The sequence below is a fragment of the Barbatula barbatula genome, assembly GCF_947034865.1.
Source record: "Barbatula barbatula genome assembly, chromosome: 24".
NCBI lineage: Eukaryota > Metazoa > Chordata > Actinopteri > Cypriniformes > Nemacheilidae > Barbatula > Barbatula barbatula.
Genome location: NC_136787.1, coordinates 12,706,319 through 12,725,709, shown reverse-complemented (window position 1 = coordinate 12,725,709; position 19,391 = coordinate 12,706,319). Strand labels below are relative to the sequence as shown.

At 38.4% G+C, this 19,391-nt stretch overlaps 2 protein-coding genes across 3 annotated transcripts; one reads left to right on the top strand and one right to left on the bottom strand.

Annotated features, from left to right (window-relative positions):
• The first annotated feature begins 2,297 nt into the window (after nt 1–2,297).
• Nucleotides 2,298–8,337, top strand: rps6kb1a (ribosomal protein S6 kinase b, polypeptide 1a). The gene is made up of 14 exons (XM_079448129.1): nt 2,298–2,425; nt 2,534–2,651; nt 2,740–2,808; nt 3,394–3,541; nt 4,066–4,123; nt 4,478–4,578; nt 4,691–4,781; nt 5,164–5,254; nt 6,133–6,240; nt 6,335–6,397; nt 6,527–6,604; nt 6,894–7,001; nt 7,809–7,921; nt 8,082–8,337. The coding sequence occupies exons 2-14, from the start codon at nt 2,535–2,537 to the stop codon at nt 8,269–8,271; spliced, it is 1,335 nt and encodes a 444-aa protein (XP_079304255.1). The 5' UTR covers nt 2,298–2,425; nt 2,534; the 3' UTR covers nt 8,272–8,337.
• Nucleotides 8,338–10,782: 2,445 nt separating this feature from the next.
• On the bottom strand, nt 10,783–19,207 carry rnft1 (ring finger protein, transmembrane 1). 2 transcript variants are annotated; one of them, XM_079448782.1, is made up of 9 exons: nt 18,991–19,207; nt 18,286–18,704; nt 18,124–18,200; nt 14,475–14,575; nt 13,997–14,150; nt 13,752–13,910; nt 12,911–12,976; nt 12,665–12,766; nt 10,783–11,933 (listed from the first exon to the last, which is right to left on the bottom strand). In XM_079448782.1, exons 1-9 carry the CDS (start codon nt 19,014–19,016, stop codon nt 11,799–11,801), a joined length of 1,239 nt encoding a protein of 412 aa, XP_079304908.1. In that variant the 5' UTR covers nt 19,017–19,207; the 3' UTR covers nt 10,783–11,798. The 2 variants fall into 2 exon arrangements, with proteins under 2 accessions (XP_079304908.1, XP_079304909.1); XM_079448783.1 differs by having other exon boundaries at nt 10,876–11,933; nt 19,122–19,207.
• Nucleotides 19,208–19,391: the final 184 nt, after the last annotated feature.

The window sequence follows — 19,391 nt, the reverse complement described above, 5'->3', positions numbered from 1 at the left end:
TGTCACACCCAGGTTGAGTCAGAGTCATGTGTAAATGTTACCCTAAACAGATTTTGTGATTATTATCCAGTAAAATAATAATCTTAAAATAATCAAAAAAAAAATATTCATGCATGATATCTGCACATGCCACAGCTACCTACAGGTATGAATTATTAAAATGACCGGAAAATATGTTTAGTTCCTTCTTGTTCATGTTCCAATTGGCCACTTCTCCTTTCCAGAAAACAAAGTTATCCACTGTAACTACACTTAACAACAAGAGGCTAATTCATAAAACAATCTACATTCAGATCAAATGTACAGTAAATCAACAGTCATATATTGTGATGTATTGTTTAGGAGTCGTTTGTGTACAGTATAAATGGGCTATTATGACCTTTCAAAAAACATAACTTTGGAAAGTCCCTGTAACTGTATTTTGCATAATGCTTTTTTCCAGCTTGAAGCATATGTAACACACAAAGTCCCCATTGTGATCCATTTATGTGGTTTTATGAAGTGGGGAACAGAGAATTGTGGCCATCCAGCACTTTGTTACAATGTGAGCTCGCATCTTTTTTCCAGCTGTCCATTCTGCCACATTTACCAACTCGGTTTTAAGTAGAATAGGATCAAAGGTTTGTATAGAATTACATGAATTGTATAAAGTTATCCCTCATGACACAGTTTAATCCTTAATCTAGTACTATTGGAAATATATATTTTCTTTTCTACACTGAGCCTCAATGTAAATCTTTATACATACACCAGTCTACAGAATGTTCTCCCTCCACTAACATATTCCTGGCTGTAGTCACCTTTAGCTTGCTCACTATTTTCTGAGACAGTGTGGATGGTAGATCTCTAAACCAATAAAACATAACACTATACTATAGTGTAAAGTAGTATACTGTGCTACACTACACTATATACCCACAACTTGGTCTTTTATGGACATCTACTGGTTGTATGGCGTTACTGCACGTAAAGCACTTTTTACAGGAGTCTATTTACGTCCATGAACCGCTCAAGACCCATCGTTCATCTACAGACTGTACCAAAACTAGATCATTAATAGACTGGTTTCGAAAAATGCAGCATAAATTGGTTTTCAAAAATAGTTTTACATTTACATTCTGCATGCATGCATTTTTGCCAGGACTTAAAACACTACACTGAGCATGCGCACTAAAGGTCGTTGAGAAATCGCTCCACACTCGTCGCCGAGCTACCGGTGTGCCAGTTCAACCGCGGCAAGGATGCGTACCGGAGCCGGTTATGGCGGCGTGGCATTAAGGTTTATGAGTTAAATTATAATATAACGTTAACTGGATTGGGGCAATGGCCGGCGTGTTTGATATCGATCTCGATCAGCCGGAGGAAAATGTCACGGATGATGAGCTTGTTGACGGGGTATGTAACCGGTTACCGGCTTCGCATCTACCGCATCACCAGGGCATGGCAACCGGCCTGCTGATCGATGCAGCATTGTAACGATACAGCTTGAGTCATTATTATAGGAGCGGTCAGACGACCAATGACATTAGAAATTAACCATGGTTTTACTATGGTATTTTCTAGTAATGTTAAGCACAGATTTAAAGTCGTCTTACTGTTTTAATAATCAAAATATGAACATGGTATTCGGAGTAAAACATTACTTTAACTATAGTAAAACCATGGTTATTTTCCATAGGACATCAGATGGTATCCAAAAGTATTTTTTCTCTGTTTCATTTAAATATTTTAAATATTTATTTAAACACATTAAAATGCATCTGAGACTGAAATAATCTAAGGAAGTTTGTAGAGCAAAGTTTTACTTTTCTTAAAAATATTGTTTTAATATCAACATGCGATCAACAGCAAGCATCTATATTTTACCCATTTAAAAGTATAATTGATTTCACCATTAAAGACAGGCTCATCATTTATACCTGTGTAATATAACATGTATCTAATATCTCAAATTTGTTTTATAAGAAATCAAATGAATGCAACAACAGGATACAGTGTTCATACTTGTGTCATAATATCTTCTTTTAGATGCTTTGCTACTGAAATGCCTCTGAACCTAGAATAAACTTGGATTGGTCTGATCTTCAGTCTATTGTGAGGCCTAGACCTGTAATGTGATAACAGCAAATAGTGACCTTGATAGTCTCCTGAGTTGAGGAGAGCCAGTGCGCATCAGTCATTGCTATAGATTGAGCTTTAATGTTCATGTCAGATCTGCACACTGCATTTGGAGGAAAAGCTGCAGAGATACGAGAAACTGATGTTATAGATTAGTGTAAGCAGTTAACCTTACCAGAACACAGTTTTAGGCCTACACACAATGTGTTGAGATGTTTCAGCATCCCACAGTGACGCTTGTTTTCATTTGATTGTATCCACAGGCCCAAATAAATGACTACGTAGACCAGTGCAATAGATTTGAATGGTAAGTCTGTACTCGTGCATGCATGTGTAAAAAACACGAAACACCTTCATGTCTTTTTCCTCTTCATCTTTTTTCTGTAATAATAAAGTGGTAATGTTTTGAAAACAGTATGGATGACTGTGAGAAGTACGAGGTCTCAGAAAACAACGTAAATCAAGGCACAGAGCAGATTCGTCCTGAGTGCTTCGAGTTGCTCCGTGTTTTGGGTAAAGGAGGCTATGGAAAGGTAAATGGGAGAAGAACATTGTCCTCTGTGGGGACACACATACTGATTAAAATGCACCTAATGTAAATGTTTTCTTTGTTTAAAAAAGGTTTTTCAAGTACGCAAGGTTTCTGGGGCAGCTTGTGGAAAGATATTTGCTATGAAGGTCTTGAAAAAGGTACAACCTCATGTTTCTCTTAAGCCTTTGCAATACATCTTTTCTGGGATGTCTTTTATCATCTATTGTTTGTAATGTTCTTTTGTGTAATCCATCATGTCGGGTTCAGTCAGGTGAGTCTCAGACTAAGGGTCTGAGAATGCAAATGTTTCATAGTTGTGTGAATGTTTTTAGATTTTTATGCATGTATCATGTCTTTTCAATGATCCCCTAACACGTGGAACTAAAGACATGGCAATTGTAACATTCATCAACAAAAGGTAGCTTTGTTTAAAATGCTTTTTTTATTATATCCATCTCGAGTCCCCACATTAACATGTTCCTTTTAGCTTTTGTTGCATTCAGTTTGCTAGTGACAATGCCTTGGATTCATAGATTAACTTTGCACACAACCGTTCACTGTAACGGCAATAAAAGCAATAAGGACACCAGCCTGAAGCTTCAGAGAAAAACACACGACAACATTCACTTCACACTCATCTCACAACCCATCACAGCTGTGGTCGAGGGTTTTATGATTGTGTGGTTTGGAGACCCGCCGAGTGTGTTTCACTATTGACATGATCTTGCTGTGTTTCTCACCAGGCCATGATCATACGCAATGCGAAGGACACGGCTCACACTAAGGCAGAGAGGAGCATCCTGGAGGAAGTTAAGCATCCATTCATTGTGGACCTTATATATGCCTTCCAGACGGGAGGCAAACTTTACCTCATTCTCGAGTATCTAAGCGGTATGTTTACATGGTGTGTGGTATGCCTTTGCTGTTGTAACTTTGGTATGTGCCAGCAATCCATCATTTTAATAAATAAAGCTTTGGAGTCCAATCAAATTTAAAGGGACAGTTCACCCATAAATGAAGCTTTTTCAAAAATGTTGGTGACCAACCAACACTGGCCCCCATTGACTTCCCTAGTATGGTCACAAAACCACTGAAACATTTCTCAAAATATCTTCTTTTTGGTTCCACAGACGAGAGAGTTGTATACACATTCTGAATGACATGAGGGTGAATAAATGATGCCAAGTGGGGTGAACTATCCCTGTAACTCTCTAAAAGTATATTTGTATCCCAAATAATTGCCTGTTTGAATGCTTCATGTTATTGAAATGTCCTGCTTCTCATTGCCCATTTCGATTGTAAAGAGGATTTTAAAGATAAAGTGCACGTGTTCAGGACATTGTCTGAACCATTCATTTCCATGTGTATCTCTGTGATCAATAACTTTGTGTGATCATTTGATGTTTCTCTGAAAGGTGGAGAGCTGTTCATGCAGCTGGAGAGGGAGGGTATCTTCATGGAGGACACGGCATGGTGAGCCAATGATCTTTGTCTGTAGGTCTCAGAATATGGATTCTTCTGGTGTCCAGGTGACCCATCTGTGTGACCTCACACCTCTGCTGTGTGTAAACATTGATTTAATGAGGAAGAGATCCATTGTGTTAAAAAGTCAATGTCCAAACAAGTATAGATTGCCCTGTTGTCCTAATAGCTGACTTCTAGGAAACATCAAATGGATTGAATTCAGATGTAATAGATTTAGTCCAATAGTGGTATGGCTGCTATTAAACACAAATAGTCATAATAATTGAAAGGGTATTTTTGTTGCAAATTTGCTTTTTAGATTCTAAGTTTTCTGGGCTTTTTTTAAACAAACTTCTGCAATAGCTTTTACCTAGCAGAAATTTCCATGGCGTTAGGTCACCTCCATCAGAAAGGCATCATCTACAGAGATCTGAAACCAGAGAACATCATGCTGAATAACACCGGTAAGAAAATTCACAATCCACCTCTGTACGTCTCAGGTGGTCCTCAGAATGACCCCATAGCATTAATATGCTTTGTTCTGCTCTGTATGTGCTCATTACATTCTCATTACAGGTCACGTGAAGTTAACAGACTTCGGACTATGTAAGGAGTCGATCCACGATGGCACAGTCACACACACCTTCTGTGGGACCATAGAGTACATGTATGTTTTTTTAAAAGTCATATTTTAAATTTCCCCTTTACTGCAGTTCTCCCATAGAGTTATTCAGTTATATTTACATCAAAACAGTCATATTTTCGTTTTACATGCTTATGTTTTTACCCTTAATGGGTCTTTTATTGTCACATATGCATGTGAAGGTTGAAGTATGGGTCCCACAATAGATTTGATGCAATGGCCCCTTTAAAACTCCATCCAGTGCGGTTCATAAAGGTCAAAGCCTCCATCAGTCACATGCACTGAGGCCTCTCGTGTCAATCAGGTCAAAATAACATAGACAGCACCAGAAAAAAACAGCTTTTCTCTCTCAAACTCATTCATTTTCTCTCTTTGTCCCTCTGTTCTCTCTCTTTCCCACTTTCAGGGCCCCAGAAATCCTCATGAGAAGTGGTCATAACAGAGCTGTGGACTGGTGGAGTCTGGGCGCCCTGATGTATGATATGCTAACAGGAGCTGTGAGTGCTTCTCAACCCTTCTGTCTGTTGTGTTTGCTCTACATTCATGTTTCACAAAACGATAAGAACCATTTAGTCAATGAACGGAAATTTTCGGTTTGGGCGTTTCAATATGAGAGTGTAGAGTATGCTGCAGTATTTGAGATATGCCAAGAAAGTACTTTTTATCAGACTCTTGAAAGTGTCATCTTTGGTGATGTTATCTATATTCGAGGTGTATTTGACCTCATGAACTCATTGACAGACTGACACCGTTTTGATGGTCCACAAATGACCAAGCATAGAAAAGATAACCGAGCAAAGCCTTATTAGACTTGATGTACTTTTGTTTTCATTGTATAAAGTTGGCACTTGGTTAAAGGAATAGCCCAAATATGAAAATTCTGTCATAATTTACGAACCCTAATGCCACTCTAGATGTACTGTATATGACTTTTCAGTCCAAAAATCACAGTGGTTAAATGTCTTCGAGAGTGAAGTTTTTATATGAGATTTTGTCATTGTTTGTGAGAGAAAACAATAATTATTTTGAGATCAATTAAAAAAAATATATACATTTAGGTGAACTATTCCTTTAATGCACTGTACCGTTCAAAGGTTTTAAATCAGTCCTCAGTTTATGTTTCCTAAATTTGAGAATTGCAAGAACTATGTCAAAACTATGCAATAGTAACAATACAATTTATGTTGTGTCTAAAGCGTCCAAAATAAACAAAAATAATTTTCTAGTCTCTTCAAAGTCTCTAACAAACAAAAAACACATTTACTGATTTAGAAGAATACATTATCTTTGACATCTTCGGGTTATCTAAGTTTGTCCACAGGTCAACTAAACATCCAAAGACTGCACATTAAACATCTAACCTGGTCTCCCACAGCCCCCATTCACTGCTGAGAATCGTAAAAAGACCATCGATAAAATCCTGAAGTGCAAACTGAACCTTCCACCTTACCTCACTCAAGAAGCTCGGGACCTTTTGAAGAAGGTAGAGGTTATCATAGTTCCGTCAGCCTTGACCTACTTTGTGGAATCTTGTTGTTGTTGCTCATCTCTATATGATTGTGTGTGTTTACACCTAGCTGCTAAAGAGAAATGCTTCGCTGAGACTGGGAGCAGGTCAGGGAGATGCTATAGAAGTCCAGGTATCATTGTTTTTTACAGTTGCATACACAACTTAAATAAACTCCTATAAGGATGCGTGCTCGTATTAATTTGCCCAATCCTTCTGTGAACATCAGTATACGCTGAATAATGTACATTTTTGTCTTCAGGTCCACTCCTTCTTCAGACATATAAACTGGGATGATCTTCTAGCTTGTAAAGTTGAACCTCCCTTCAAGCCTTTTTTGGTACAAGACATCTTTATTATTTTCATAATCTACGTGTATTGTGTCTTACATGTATGGGAGATTGACATCTAGCGGTTGAGCTTGGAATCGCAGTCTAAATTCTAAATATTTTGTTTAGCCAAGTGACGCTTCTTCTCTGGTTTTTTGCTTTTTATCAGAAATAATCTTGTGACTGTGTATCGGAAGTTAAGGGCAGTCCACGAACGTGCGCATGCACAGTAACATTCGTTTATGTTGTTGCTTCGAAACCGTCTATAAAAAAATAACTTCTTGATGTTTATTTCTGAAGCAATCAGCAGATGATGTTAGCCAGTTTGACTCAAAGTTCACCAGTCAGACTCCTGTGGACAGTCCCGATGATTCGACACTCAGCGAAAGTGCCAACCAAGTCTTCCTGGTCAGTATGTTTAATTTTAGGCTAAATGTATTCTCGATTGTGACTGTATTTACCTATACAGCTTGCTAATCGACATCACACCGCGTTGAATGTTGCGCCATCTTGGGAGGATGGGTGCTAGTGCGTTTAATGCCTGAATCGTTCAGGAATTTCTCCATATATCAAACAAAACAAGTAGCGGTATACATCAACACAATAATGCAGTGGAGTATTAACCTGCCAAGATGGCGGCGCCACTGCAACATGGGGCGTGACGTCAGCTTCACATTCTCTATATGCATGTGGCAGACATTCTTTTCAAAGAGCATTGACATCAGCTACATGAAACTACCGACAGCTTGACTGTACAGAAAAAAGAATATCACACACATGAGGATGTATTGTGACAAATACTGTGATATTATATTAACTTTGCTGCATGTGGCACAATAACAAACACAAGAGTTTTGTATACAAAGTCTGATCTTGTTTGTCATTGTCAGGCTATGTAGAGCAGTGGGTCACTGTGGATTTGTATTTATTTCCTATCTCCACACTAAATGTGTTTATACATTGTGAATTTGTCAGTTGTTCAGCATGTTGTGAATTAGTTTTTGTAGACAAACTTACGAGAAGAAGATAATGTCTCATCTGGTCTTTATTATCACCGTTTAATTGGTTTTTCCAGCTCGTAGCGTGACATGATTCTTTTTTTTGCTTCATCATAATTACACATCCTCCTAACTCAACTGTTTTTCTTCCCTTTTTTCCTTTATTTTATCTCACTAATCTGTTTTATATCTCTTCTCGGATACCGTCTCTCCTCAGGGCTTTACGTACGTAGCTCCATCTGTGCTCGAAAACATGAAGGAAAAATTCACTTTCGAGCCAAAATCCTGTTCACCTTTCAAACTTCTGGGAAGCCCGAGAACACCAGTGAGGTAACATGTTTTTCTCAATCCTCTGTGTTTGTACGGTTTATGGAACGGGAATGTCCAGAACGTTTTATAGTCTTGTAGCGAAGACTTTTTTTATGTAGATCATCAACAGAAAATTTGACCGAACGGATATTCAAAACTCCATCACTCTTGTTCTTCCCAGCCCACCCTTTCCAGAAGTCACCACTCCATCATGCCGACCCCCCGACGATGCGCCCGAGCAGATGGACATTAGCAGCAGCGTTGAGGTTTCCGCACCTCTTCCCATCAAAAAGCCTTTGGGATCCACTTTCATGAAACAGTCTTACCCGGTGCTCTCCAAGAGACCTGAGCATTTGCAGATAAATTTATGATGTTTAGTCTCTATCAGATTTGCACTTTAGGATTAACAAATTACCCAGAAGGCCTTTCTGCACCCACTTTTGAACACATTCTGTATACAAGCATGAAGCGCTTGTCTAAAGCCAACTGTCTCTCTGCCACAGAAAGTTGGTTTACTTGCTGTAAATGTGATCACATTGGACCTGGAGGTGACTTTAAGCATGAATTTCGCCATCTTTTATATATATATATATATATATATATATATATATATATATATAACACTCCTGCAAAAAGTAAGGGGAATACAGAGTGTCTCTAGGTCTGTTTTTTTATTTATTTGCTCACATGCTTTGGGGTGTTTCGTGCAGTTTTGAAGAGCGACATTACTGTGTTTGGCGTGTCTGTATGTGGTTGGAAATGGTTATAACTTTGTTAAAGTGCTTAGAAAAGAGGTGGATGCTGTAATTCTTATAATGCATTAAAATGTGTTCCCCATGAATCAGAGATGTTGGCACCTTACAAGATATACAGATGTGTTAGCATAACCTACCTATGAAAAAAACGATGATTTATATTTTATTATTATTTTAATTATTATATTTCGTCTGTTTTAGATTTTTTAGATATCTTTTGCATAATTTTGTCCACTTTTGTAAACTATGCAAATTTATATACAGTAAAGAATTACAGCAAAATATGTGGTGACATTATTGGCTAAAACATTTAATAAATATAGGTATAATACATAATTCATTATAATTAGTCATCCTTTGATCCTTTGCCGCTGGGTTTACAAATAAACATTTAAAAAGTGCTTGTTAGTTTTGACAACTTCTTATTTAATAATTGAAAAGTACAATTTCTTTTCCATATCCTGAAAAACAGGATATTTGGTATCCAAGGTTCGTAAGGACAGCAATGAAATAGATTATTGGTTGTTCCAGTGACTGCATTATTATATACGCACCGGTGCTCTGTGGGTTTCAAGCGTCCACATTTAAAATCTGGAATCTACCATTTAATTTCATCCTGAAAATATGAAAAAACGTATAGTTGTAAATGATTGAAAACAAACAACAATGTGACATTGAACGTACAGATTGTTTAAAATAATCATCTGTTTTTTTTTACAAATTTGTGTACCAAATAAAAATTCTAAATTGATGGACAGGTTGCTCAATTTGTTATGCTGATTATATATTTGTAATGAGGTTTAATAAATTATATTTACCCCACTATATGTCACTGTATGATATTGAGGGAGAAGAAAATCAGTATTCTAGAAATACTTATAGAGATTTTAAGGTCAGAATTTATCCCATTGGTGTACATAGATACTATTCATCACTATTGTTGCTTTTTGTCATTTTATTTTAGTTCTAACAGCATAATGTTTTTTATTATAAATCCCAGAAGTGAGCAATGCTAAATCTGCATCTTGTTTAAATGTACTGTATGTATAAAACAACCATCATTTAGAGGAAAACAAGTCATCATGGTTGGAAGTATTCATGAGTGTCCCTGTGCAAACAATGCTTTATTATTATGAACAAACAGTCTGCCTGCGGCTAAAGATCGTATCATTGTAACCGCATTTAAACTATTTCTGGATGACAAATCATTTTTATTCCCATGTGAATGTTAAATAGCCCAGGCTTGTTTTGCTGTGACACTGTAATTGCCTGATTGAACGTGATATTAACCTCATTTCCATTGTGTATCATCGTGGTTGGACATTAGGAGGCTGTTGCTGTGATTGAACTGTCTGGACTTTGAATCAGTTTCCATCAAGCTCTTAATTGGTCGTGTTCACTATGACCTGTCTGTGAATCTCTCAAGCTCTTTGCTCATAATACTGTCAACTACAGTGTCTACAGATAAACAACAGCCTGCTGTGCCGTGGCGGTTAAAAGCCTCTAATGGTTTTATATCTGAAAGGCTGTGATTTTGAAGTCTGTGTGAGACCAGCAGCATGATTCCATTACGATGCATCTGAACGGCTTTTTAACTGCTACTAAGACCTGCTTTTGCATACATAAATATCGACAGATTATGAAAACTATGCAATACTCGCTGAGAGGCTGGTGTGCGTAATTTGGCACAAATGGCTTTACCAATAAATTGAAATTGGTTTTGTGTGTCACGTATGACACAGTGGGATGATTTGAATAGTGACTGTGGCCTCAGCCTCTATAATCACAATTCTTACAGCCTGGGTCTTAAAAAAACTAGTGATCAATAATCTATCACTGATTCGTGATGATCTGACAGAATATTAAGACATGCTCAAGACTTGGTGCTAAGTGTAAATGGTGTCATTTTCTAATCTTGTAAGAAATTAAAGTTTACATATGCAAAATCTATTGTGTGCTTCAGACAGTTTAACTTAAAGATGTAAACCTGCTTTAAGAAATGTAAGGTCGATTCAGATTTGGGTTGTGAAAAAAATCATATGAATTGAATGCAGAATTTCTCACATGAATCTACTCGATTTGTCATGTACTTGACATTTAATTAAAAGATGAATGGATCTAAAGTATTGATTTATGATGAATGAATCTGATATTTATTAAATTTCATAAATTCTTTGTCAAATCTCTGGTGAACACAGTTCAATAACTGAAACACAAGTCTCAAATTGCATTTACTAGAGACTTTATTTGGTCAATTCTCTTTCTTTGTACTGTAAGAAACACACTTGCGTGCAGTAAAATATATTTGTAATTGCATACTGTATCATGGTAAGAAAATATTCCTTTGGTTTATTACAAGCATGATTAGAAAAATACCACGAAACTGTGTAGACCTGAAATGTGCACTGCAGTAACGTTTGTTAATGAATAAATCACAGAGAAATCTTTCGTGAAATCCTAATGCTACTCTGACAAATTAGAAGTAAATATATCCCAGAAAAATAAAACATGCCATTTACATCCAACGACCAAACCAGAATTCTTGTAATGCGACAGTTTACAAATGTAAACATCAGCATATTTTCAGCCTCCTTGAATGTAAATTCATAAATGTTAACTTGTTTTTGTTACAAAATGAACAACAGTTGACAAAATGCATCTTTCATACAAAAGAGAAAAGACTCTCTAAGAAAATTAAAGAAATATATTAAAATACTTTTAGGGAGCAAAAACTATTAATTGTCTTTGTGTTTTCTTCACAAATACAATATCACATTGTGTCCCCATCTTCGTCAAAAGTTTGTATCTTTTCATTAATGAAAAAATATTTGTAAAACCATAGATGGCAAGAACACCATAATATATAAATTATAGGCTAAATATTAAGGGATTCCATGCAACAATGAAAATAACCATTAATTATAATAATTCAAAGAGCTGGTGAATATGCTTGTCTTACTGACAAGATTTATCCATACAAACAAAGTCAAAGAGAGGGACTTTTGGAGATATCCACCAATAACCCAATAGCTACCGCCCTCTACCAAGTGCTGCAGTGTCAACCCAGCAATCTAATAAGATAGAGACACATGAGTTGATTCACAATTAATACTTCGTCTTCATCCAGTCCGTCAGCAGCATGTTCAGTAGATCTGTAAATAAGCCGATGTCGTGCCGTCTTTCCACTTATGCACCTTGTCAGAGATAACCATGCGGCAGAGCGGGCACGTCTTCTCCTGGTTAAACCAATGCGAGATGCACTCCTCGCAGAAGATATGCTGGAGGGCGAAATCACACTTTACGTTAACATCTTGTGCTTTCAACAGTGTGAATGCTTTTTACCGTAGCTTTCGCAAGTCATGTGAACCAGAATAAATGCTGTAGTGTGTGTTTTCATGGGTTTCAGACACGTGACCTTTTTGGCGTGGGCACCATTTTGAGGACCTCCGCATTACAGAGTATATAAGGACATGGAGATCCAAGGCTAATTTTATTACTAAACCATGAGTTTCCAAACCGTGCCCTCAGTTTTGTAAATAGCACCATTAATTCAAATTCCTACCACAAAGACAAACTGTGCTCGCGCTTTCCATTTATTTGCATTTTACGTTTGTGCATTTGGCGGACACTTTTATCCAAAGCGACTTACATTGCATTATACTATACATTTGTATGTGCAATCCCCAGGGATAGAACCCACAACCTTGGCATTGCTTGTGCCATGCTCTAACCATTGAGCTACAGGAAAGCATTCCCATAGTTTTGCAAATACACCCTTATTTTCACCTTGAAATTAAAAATATTTTTAGGATATATTACATTTATAGAAATTGATTATAGAATTAGGGCCCGTACTACGAGGAAACAAATTCATTGTTTTAAGATTTCATGTTATCACAGATAGACGCATGTTGCATCTTTACATTTTATGACTCATTGTTTAGCCTGGGAATGTGGAAACTATCCGGTTGACATTACAGGTCCAGCTGAAGGAAGATCTCGTGCTTACCTGACACAAGAGAACCCGAGGCTGCTTAAAATCAACTTGACAGATTGGGCAGATGTCACCTGCTTCTACACATTGAGCTGAAGTTGCAGGTGATCCATTCACCTTTATAGAGGGGAAAATGGTTTTCAAAAACTGAATTTCTGTAAGGTGTACAGGCCTGCTTCACACTATAATATTGTGTTTAGCAAGCGCACAGACTAGGTAAGGTTTAATATAAAGTTTTCTGAAGCTGGTAACCTTTTATACCTCATAACTGATAAAAGTCCGTAGCGTTTTTTGCAACGACCCCCACTGTCCGTACAATCCTAGAAGCTGAAGATATGGAGACATGACAGTAATTAGAGCAAACCAAAACACCACTATATATTTCCACAGAGTTCTCAAAAATACTGCATTCTGATTGGTCAATTACAAAATTCTGAGCAAATATTTTATTCAATTCCGCATCTGATTTCCTACAATGTTTTCCTACCACTTTTAGCACCTATTTTAAATCTTCTCAACAAACTTTGCTTCTAAACACTGATTAAGAGCCAATTCACACCAAAAACACACCTACTGGATAGATATTAGTTTCTACACCAATGGACGATAACGTATGTTTATTATAAGTTTGCACATGGTTTTCGATTGGCTGTCAATATTTCATAGATCCCAATTATATCATTCCTTTGTATCATTATTGTTATAGTTGTATTGTGAACTCTACTTCTCTCTTAAATTTAACATTCATAGTGTGGACGGATAGAAATAGTTGAAATACTTGAAAATGAAACTTTTGTCATCATTTACTCACCCTCTTGTCATTTCAAACCTGCATGACTTTCTTGTGCAGAACACAAACAAAGATATTTGAAAAACGTAGGTACCCATTTGACGTTGTTTGATTATCATACATTTTCAAAATATCGTCCTTTGTGTTCTGCGGAAGAAAGAAAGTCATACAGGTTTGATATGACAAGAGGGTGAGTAAATGATGACAGAATTTTCATTTTGGGGTGAACTATCCCTTTAAATCCATTCAGAGGACCTGTTCAATTAAACACGAAGTCAACTGGACAAACAAGCAATGTTTTCTGGTGCCTACCTTCATTATGAGGTAGAGCAGCGCCAGTATGATTCCCAAAGTCAACCCTACTGAAGACTCTATTTCATCATAGCTGACCAGATAACGGAACCAGAGAGGGACAGGAGCAATCATCTGATACACCTGACTCACTTCCTCTAGAAGCATATACCACTGACCCTGTGGACAGCAGGATAGATATGAAAAGTTAAGCTTTCAATAAATCATTACAAACCACACAACAATACAAAAAGCATCTTGCTTACCCTTCGCCGGTACGCCATGAGGGGAGAGGGGACAAGGAGAATAAGACACTTGAGCCCCATGAAGACAAACTTCACAATGAAGTTAGTCACACCGATGCACCATAAAACCTCCCAGAAATTTTGGGAATCTATCATCGGGTTGGCAAAGACAAGGCTAAGGGAAGATTAAAGACAGAATACTTTATTTTACAGCAGACAGATTATAACATGCCGTGCATGTTTCGATCAGTTCCCTTCTCAGAAATTTGCTCATTTAGCTGACGTGTCAATTACTGTTTAGTAACATTAGGCCCTTCTCACCTTTTGTTCACCCTTCGTGAAATCTGTGAACTAGCAACTTTTCAGCTAAGCATCAATATGTTTACACAGTAAGCGAAACCATTCATCACATGGTGTAACCTGTGATGTAAACAGCCTCAAGCTGACTGTGCTGTGACATGTTACAATCTCAAGCAATATGCAGTTAAAAAAAACTAACCTGCGGTAAAGTGACTGAGTGTAAAAAGTGAAGAACAGGAGAAGACTGGAGGATGTGAGGAACAACAAGAGCCAGACACACTGCCGCTTTGTCCTTCGGTCCTTTACAAAAGAGACACAAAAACTACAATTACCAACTCCAATGCAGAAGTAAAGCTTTACAGTACCGTATTGACGCATGCCCAGGATTTTTGGGGCCGATCACCGATTACGATCTTTAGAACCAGTATCGGACGATATGATCAGAGCCTTCTATTTATCATGTAGAATTGTATTTAACAATTTCAAAGAACAGTGTATATTTGATATATATTCATAATTATGAAAAAACAACAGAAAAACAAACACATACAAACTGCAAACGTTCGGGAATGACAACCCCGTTTAAATGCAGGAGTGAATCCCCTTATAGTTCCATTTGTCCGCATTAGTGATGATTGGGACACTAGTAACCATAGCCTTGTCTGGCATCTCGCAGAATATAACTTCTAATATAATATCTGTTATTTTTCAGAGATTCGCCTTGTCCAACAATTAAACTAAACTACCTCTAACAGATGCGCTGTGTTTTGTTGGAGGGCGTTTTTTTGCAGTGTTGTCAGATTCATTTATTTTTAAGCACTTTTATGTTTGTTGTTGTCTTGTCTCAGATCCTGGCCAAATTCGCCATTCGCACTATATACATCATGGCCTCCTAATCAACCCCATATGTACCAATTGGCTTTGTAACACTGTCTCCTCTCCACCAATAAACTGGTGTGTGGTGGGCATTCTGGCGCAATATGGCTGCCGTCGCATCGTCCAGGTGGATGCTGCACATTGGTTGTGGTTGAGGAGATTCAATGTAAAGCGTTTTGAGTGCCCAGAAAAGCGATATATAAATGTAATTAATTATAAATATTAATTATAAAGCTCGACACTTTAGGTGTTAAAAATGGATATAAAAATGGATTTTTGGGTCTTAAAATATATAAATTATTTGTATTTTTAAGGTTTACTTTGGGCTTGTCTCTGTTTGCAGTTTTTTTCTATGAAGATATGGCAACACTGTCACTTCAGCGAAGGGCTCGTGAGCGGCTAAGAATAGTCCCATGTCAAATTTGATTAAGGAAAGACTTCTTTCACTGCTTTTTTCTAGCACCTCACATACAGACGTATTGCACATAGCGAGATGAACAAACTCCTTGCAGAGAAAATTTCGGGTTGACAAAACCAGAAAAACCCAACCTGGTTTAGATCAGGTTCAGCTGTTGCACAACGCTTGGTATCAGTGTTGCCAGATTGGGCGGGACCCTCATTGGGCTTCTTTTGAACAGGTTAGACCTGAAGAAAAATGCATTGGGCAGGTGGACAAAAATTGGCCTTCTTATGAAATTAAAAACCCGGCCAATCCGCTTGCCTTTTCTTTGCGTTCAAAACATGTATAGTGTCATCCCAAACACTCCTGACCTCAGCATTATTGGTTCAGTTTAACCAATCAGATCTGGGATAGGAGACCTGTGAATCAATCTACCATTTACAGTCTACCGCACGTGATGACTCGTCAGTGAGGAGTTTTGGCGCTATAAAGACCAGATTTTGTATATTGAAGCGATCACAATGCCAAAGTAGCCCAAAAATGTTGCACGGTACTGGTGTAACTTCCTCAAATCTCACAACGTGGATTACACATGTGGGGACAGACGACTCGAAGACTTTGAAAATATAACAATAACTTAATAAAGAGCACAGTTCAATGAGTTGCCAGCACCACCCGGTCCTGTAGATTCATCCTCTACAACATTAGGAAAATTAGACCATTCCTATCGGAGCACTCTACGCAAGTCCTAGTCCAGGCTCTTGTCCTGTCCAAACTGGATTATTGCAATGCGCTTCTGGCTGGACTTCCTGCTTGCACAATCAAACCTCTCCAGATGATCCAGAATGCGGCGGCAAGAGTGGTCTTCAATGAACCGAAGAGAGCGCATGTAACTCCGCTCTTCATCAGGTTACACTGGCTCCCTGTTGCCGCCCGCATAAAGTTCAAGGCTTTGCTCCTGGCCTACAAGACCAACACCGGATCTGCACCATCGTATCTCCACTCGCTAATGCAGATCTATGTTCCTGCCAGATCACTGCGGTCTGCAAAGGAACAACGACTAGTGGTACCATCCCAAAAAGGAAAAAAGTCACTCTCCCGTACCTTCACTGGATCTGTTCCACATTGGTGGAATGATCTACCAGCTGCTACAAGATCAGCAGACTCGGTTGCCATCTTTAAAAAACACCTAAAAACGCATCTCTTCCGTCAACACGTTGCTGATTGAGTTTTTCCTAATTCTCTTCCCTTTCCTTCTTTAAAAAAAAAAATAAATAAATAAAAAAAAATAAAAAAAAGAAATGATTACTAACCTCGCTATTCTTAGCTTTTATACTGTGCTAGGCTTTAATGGACTAGTTTGATGCACTTATGTATTTTTCGTTGCCTATGTTGTTATAATTGCTTCCAATGTTTCCTCATCTGTAAGTCGCTTTGGATAAAAGCGTCTGCTAAATGACTAAATGTATGTAAATGTAAATGAGTTAGTAAAATCTAACTGATTATGGGATTAAACTACATCTGTTCATTATCAGAACACCTTTAAACTCTACAGACTGCTCTGGCATAGCTATTCCTTGACAGCTGCAGGACTTGCTAAATCTTGCATTATATGTTTCTGTAAAAACAACTTCACGAAAGACGTAACTTAGTGTAGTTCGGTCAGACATTGTGGCAACTCTCAAAGGTAAGCGCATTATTGTTGCTGTTGTCGTACTAGTATGTATCAATGAATTGCTCATTTTTGGTGCATGTATGAAGTTCATGAACTAGTGAAAACTGCCTCCTCATGTTGCTTTGCGATTTATTATAGTGGGCACCTTTTCTTGGTTTCTGGACATATTAGTCATAATTTCTTTCTCTCTTTGATCCGATAGATCTGTTTCCTTGTTTTTATTATATTTTGTCATCTTGTCATACTTTCGATTCGACGCAGAAGTATAATTCAGCGTTAACTCCTCATATCCGAGTAGTCTTTCTTGCATATGAATCATATGAAGTCAATTATTTGACAGAGGAGTTTCAATGCCGTTATATGTGTCTTGACCAGACACGAACCGAACTTCAAAGCTATTAGCAAGAGTCTAGTTAAGTTCCCTTTCATAAGGCGTTGCGCAGGCCGATCGGGGTATGACATCAAAGTGCAACAAGAGCAGAGCTCCGTGGGCTTTCGAAATGTTCTCGCGGCACTATGATGTCAGACATTCGTCGATCGGTCTGCAGCATTTCATGAAGTCGAACATACCTAATGCAAAGTCAGAAGACACAAATGCAGTATTTTGTGAGTATCAGCTCAGTACCATAGGAGTGTGCACTTTTTAAATTGTTATAAATTGTATGTGCCTAATGTAAACCTGTAAGCTATCTGTCTGTCTGTTTGTTTCACGGCAGTACTGTATAGGTACTCAAGATTATATGAGATTGTGTAACCCGATCTTTAAAGCCATTTATTGTCCGATCGGCGACCGATCAATCGGAGCACCCTTACTATTCAAATCAAGCGTTAATATTCATCATGTGATTTGAAACACTTCCCAAAGATCTATTGACACACCAATAAGAGGCAACTTACATGGAGAAACACTTGCGTTTGAATGTTCTTGTTGACATACATAAAAGTGGTAAACAAGCCGACAGCAACAGCCAGACCTGAAGGAAGAAAACATCAACAGGGGTCATGAACTTCACACTCAGATCAGACACCTGTTTTCACACATAGCTGTCCTGTACTCACCCAGGGCGTGCTGGATGATCAGTTTTGCGCACAGGATGACTAAGAAGGGAAGACTCTTCTTGACCCATCTCAGAACGTAACGCAGCTCTGATAACGAGCTGCTGGATTCTCCAGATTCCAGGTCCGACTCTGCACTGTCCGAGTCGTGTTCGTGCGCGTGAGAATGAGAGCGGCTGTGACTGGTCGCTCTCGGCCTCCGGGAGTTGGCACTTCGTCCGCTCGTCGAGCTGGCGATTGGAACTCGGACGTCCTCGGCTGTTTCCGGCCCTCCGGATGTTCCCGCACCCGGCATCCGGGCGAGCAGCTCCGGCTGCAGGGTTAATGACAGCCCGGTGCCGTTCTGTGGGTTCGGCTCAGGCTGCATCGGATCAAGTGAATCCCTCGGTTTATGCGTTCTTCTTGACTCGCTATATGCTGCTCTGTGTTAGAGGGAAAAGTACAAGTTACATAACGTACAGTACGTGTTACAGTATAACGTTACACCTGTTTACACGACAGTACGACGATGTAGGAAAATAAACACAAAGACTAACGTCGTGTAGCAATTACTTGAAAGTTATTAATACTTAGGGAACGAATAAATAACAGAATTGCGCTCCGGTTTGTACCTCTTACACTTTGTGCTAGTACATTATGTTTAAAAAAACATCAGATGGTGTCTTTAAATAGTAAGTCTTTGTGCTACGGTTCGACGTAAATAAATACCTGTCATACTGCGCGCGGAGTTTCATGATAAAGAACCGACATCCATACTACAAACTATGGATGTGTTTGAGCAATCAACATAAAAGTAACTCAAAGAGATAATTATTAAAGACCGATAATAAGGAGTTTACTTTCGGCTTTACATTGTTCCGGGACCATCTGACCTACTAAAGGAACCTGTGGCTCTACAATGCGACGCACAAAAACAAAAGTCCTCAACATGGCTGTCTGCCAGGCGGCTTTTCAAAATAAAAGCGCCATTGCCCGCAGTGGTGGGCAGAGCGAGCCTTCGTGAAACATTAGATCGGTTGAATCAAATGTGTCGTGTCGTTTCGAGGCTTCGAAACAATCCGACACACGTCTCCACTGTGACACCTAGTATTTATTTGGGCGCGTTACCC

What these genes read in the sequence shown, in the direction of transcription:
- rps6kb1a (XM_079448129.1), top strand. Translation starts at nt 2,535, where the DNA reads ATGGATGACTGTGAGAAGTACGAGGTCTCAGAAAACAACGTAAATCAA. An exon ending in CATCATGCTGAATAACACCG is followed by an intron (nt 4,579 to 4,690) that starts GTAAGAAAATTC and finishes TTCTCATTACAG; the next exon opens with GTCACGTGAAGTTAACAGAC. An exon ending in TGTGGGACCATAGAGTACAT is followed by an intron (nt 4,782 to 5,163) that starts GTATGTTTTTTT and finishes TCCCACTTTCAG; the next exon opens with GGCCCCAGAAATCCTCATGA.
- rnft1 (XM_079448782.1), bottom strand. Translation starts at nt 19,016, where the DNA reads ATGAAACTCCGCGCGCAGTATGACAG. An exon ending in ACTCAGTCACTTTACCGCAG is followed by an intron (nt 14,151 to 14,474) that starts GTTAGTTTTTTT and finishes ATCTTCCCTTAG; the next exon opens with CCTTGTCTTTGCCAACCCGA. An exon ending in TGCTCTACCTCATAATGAAG is followed by an intron (nt 12,977 to 13,751) that starts GTAGGCACCAGA and finishes CCATATCTTCAG; the next exon opens with CTTCTAGGATTGTACGGACA.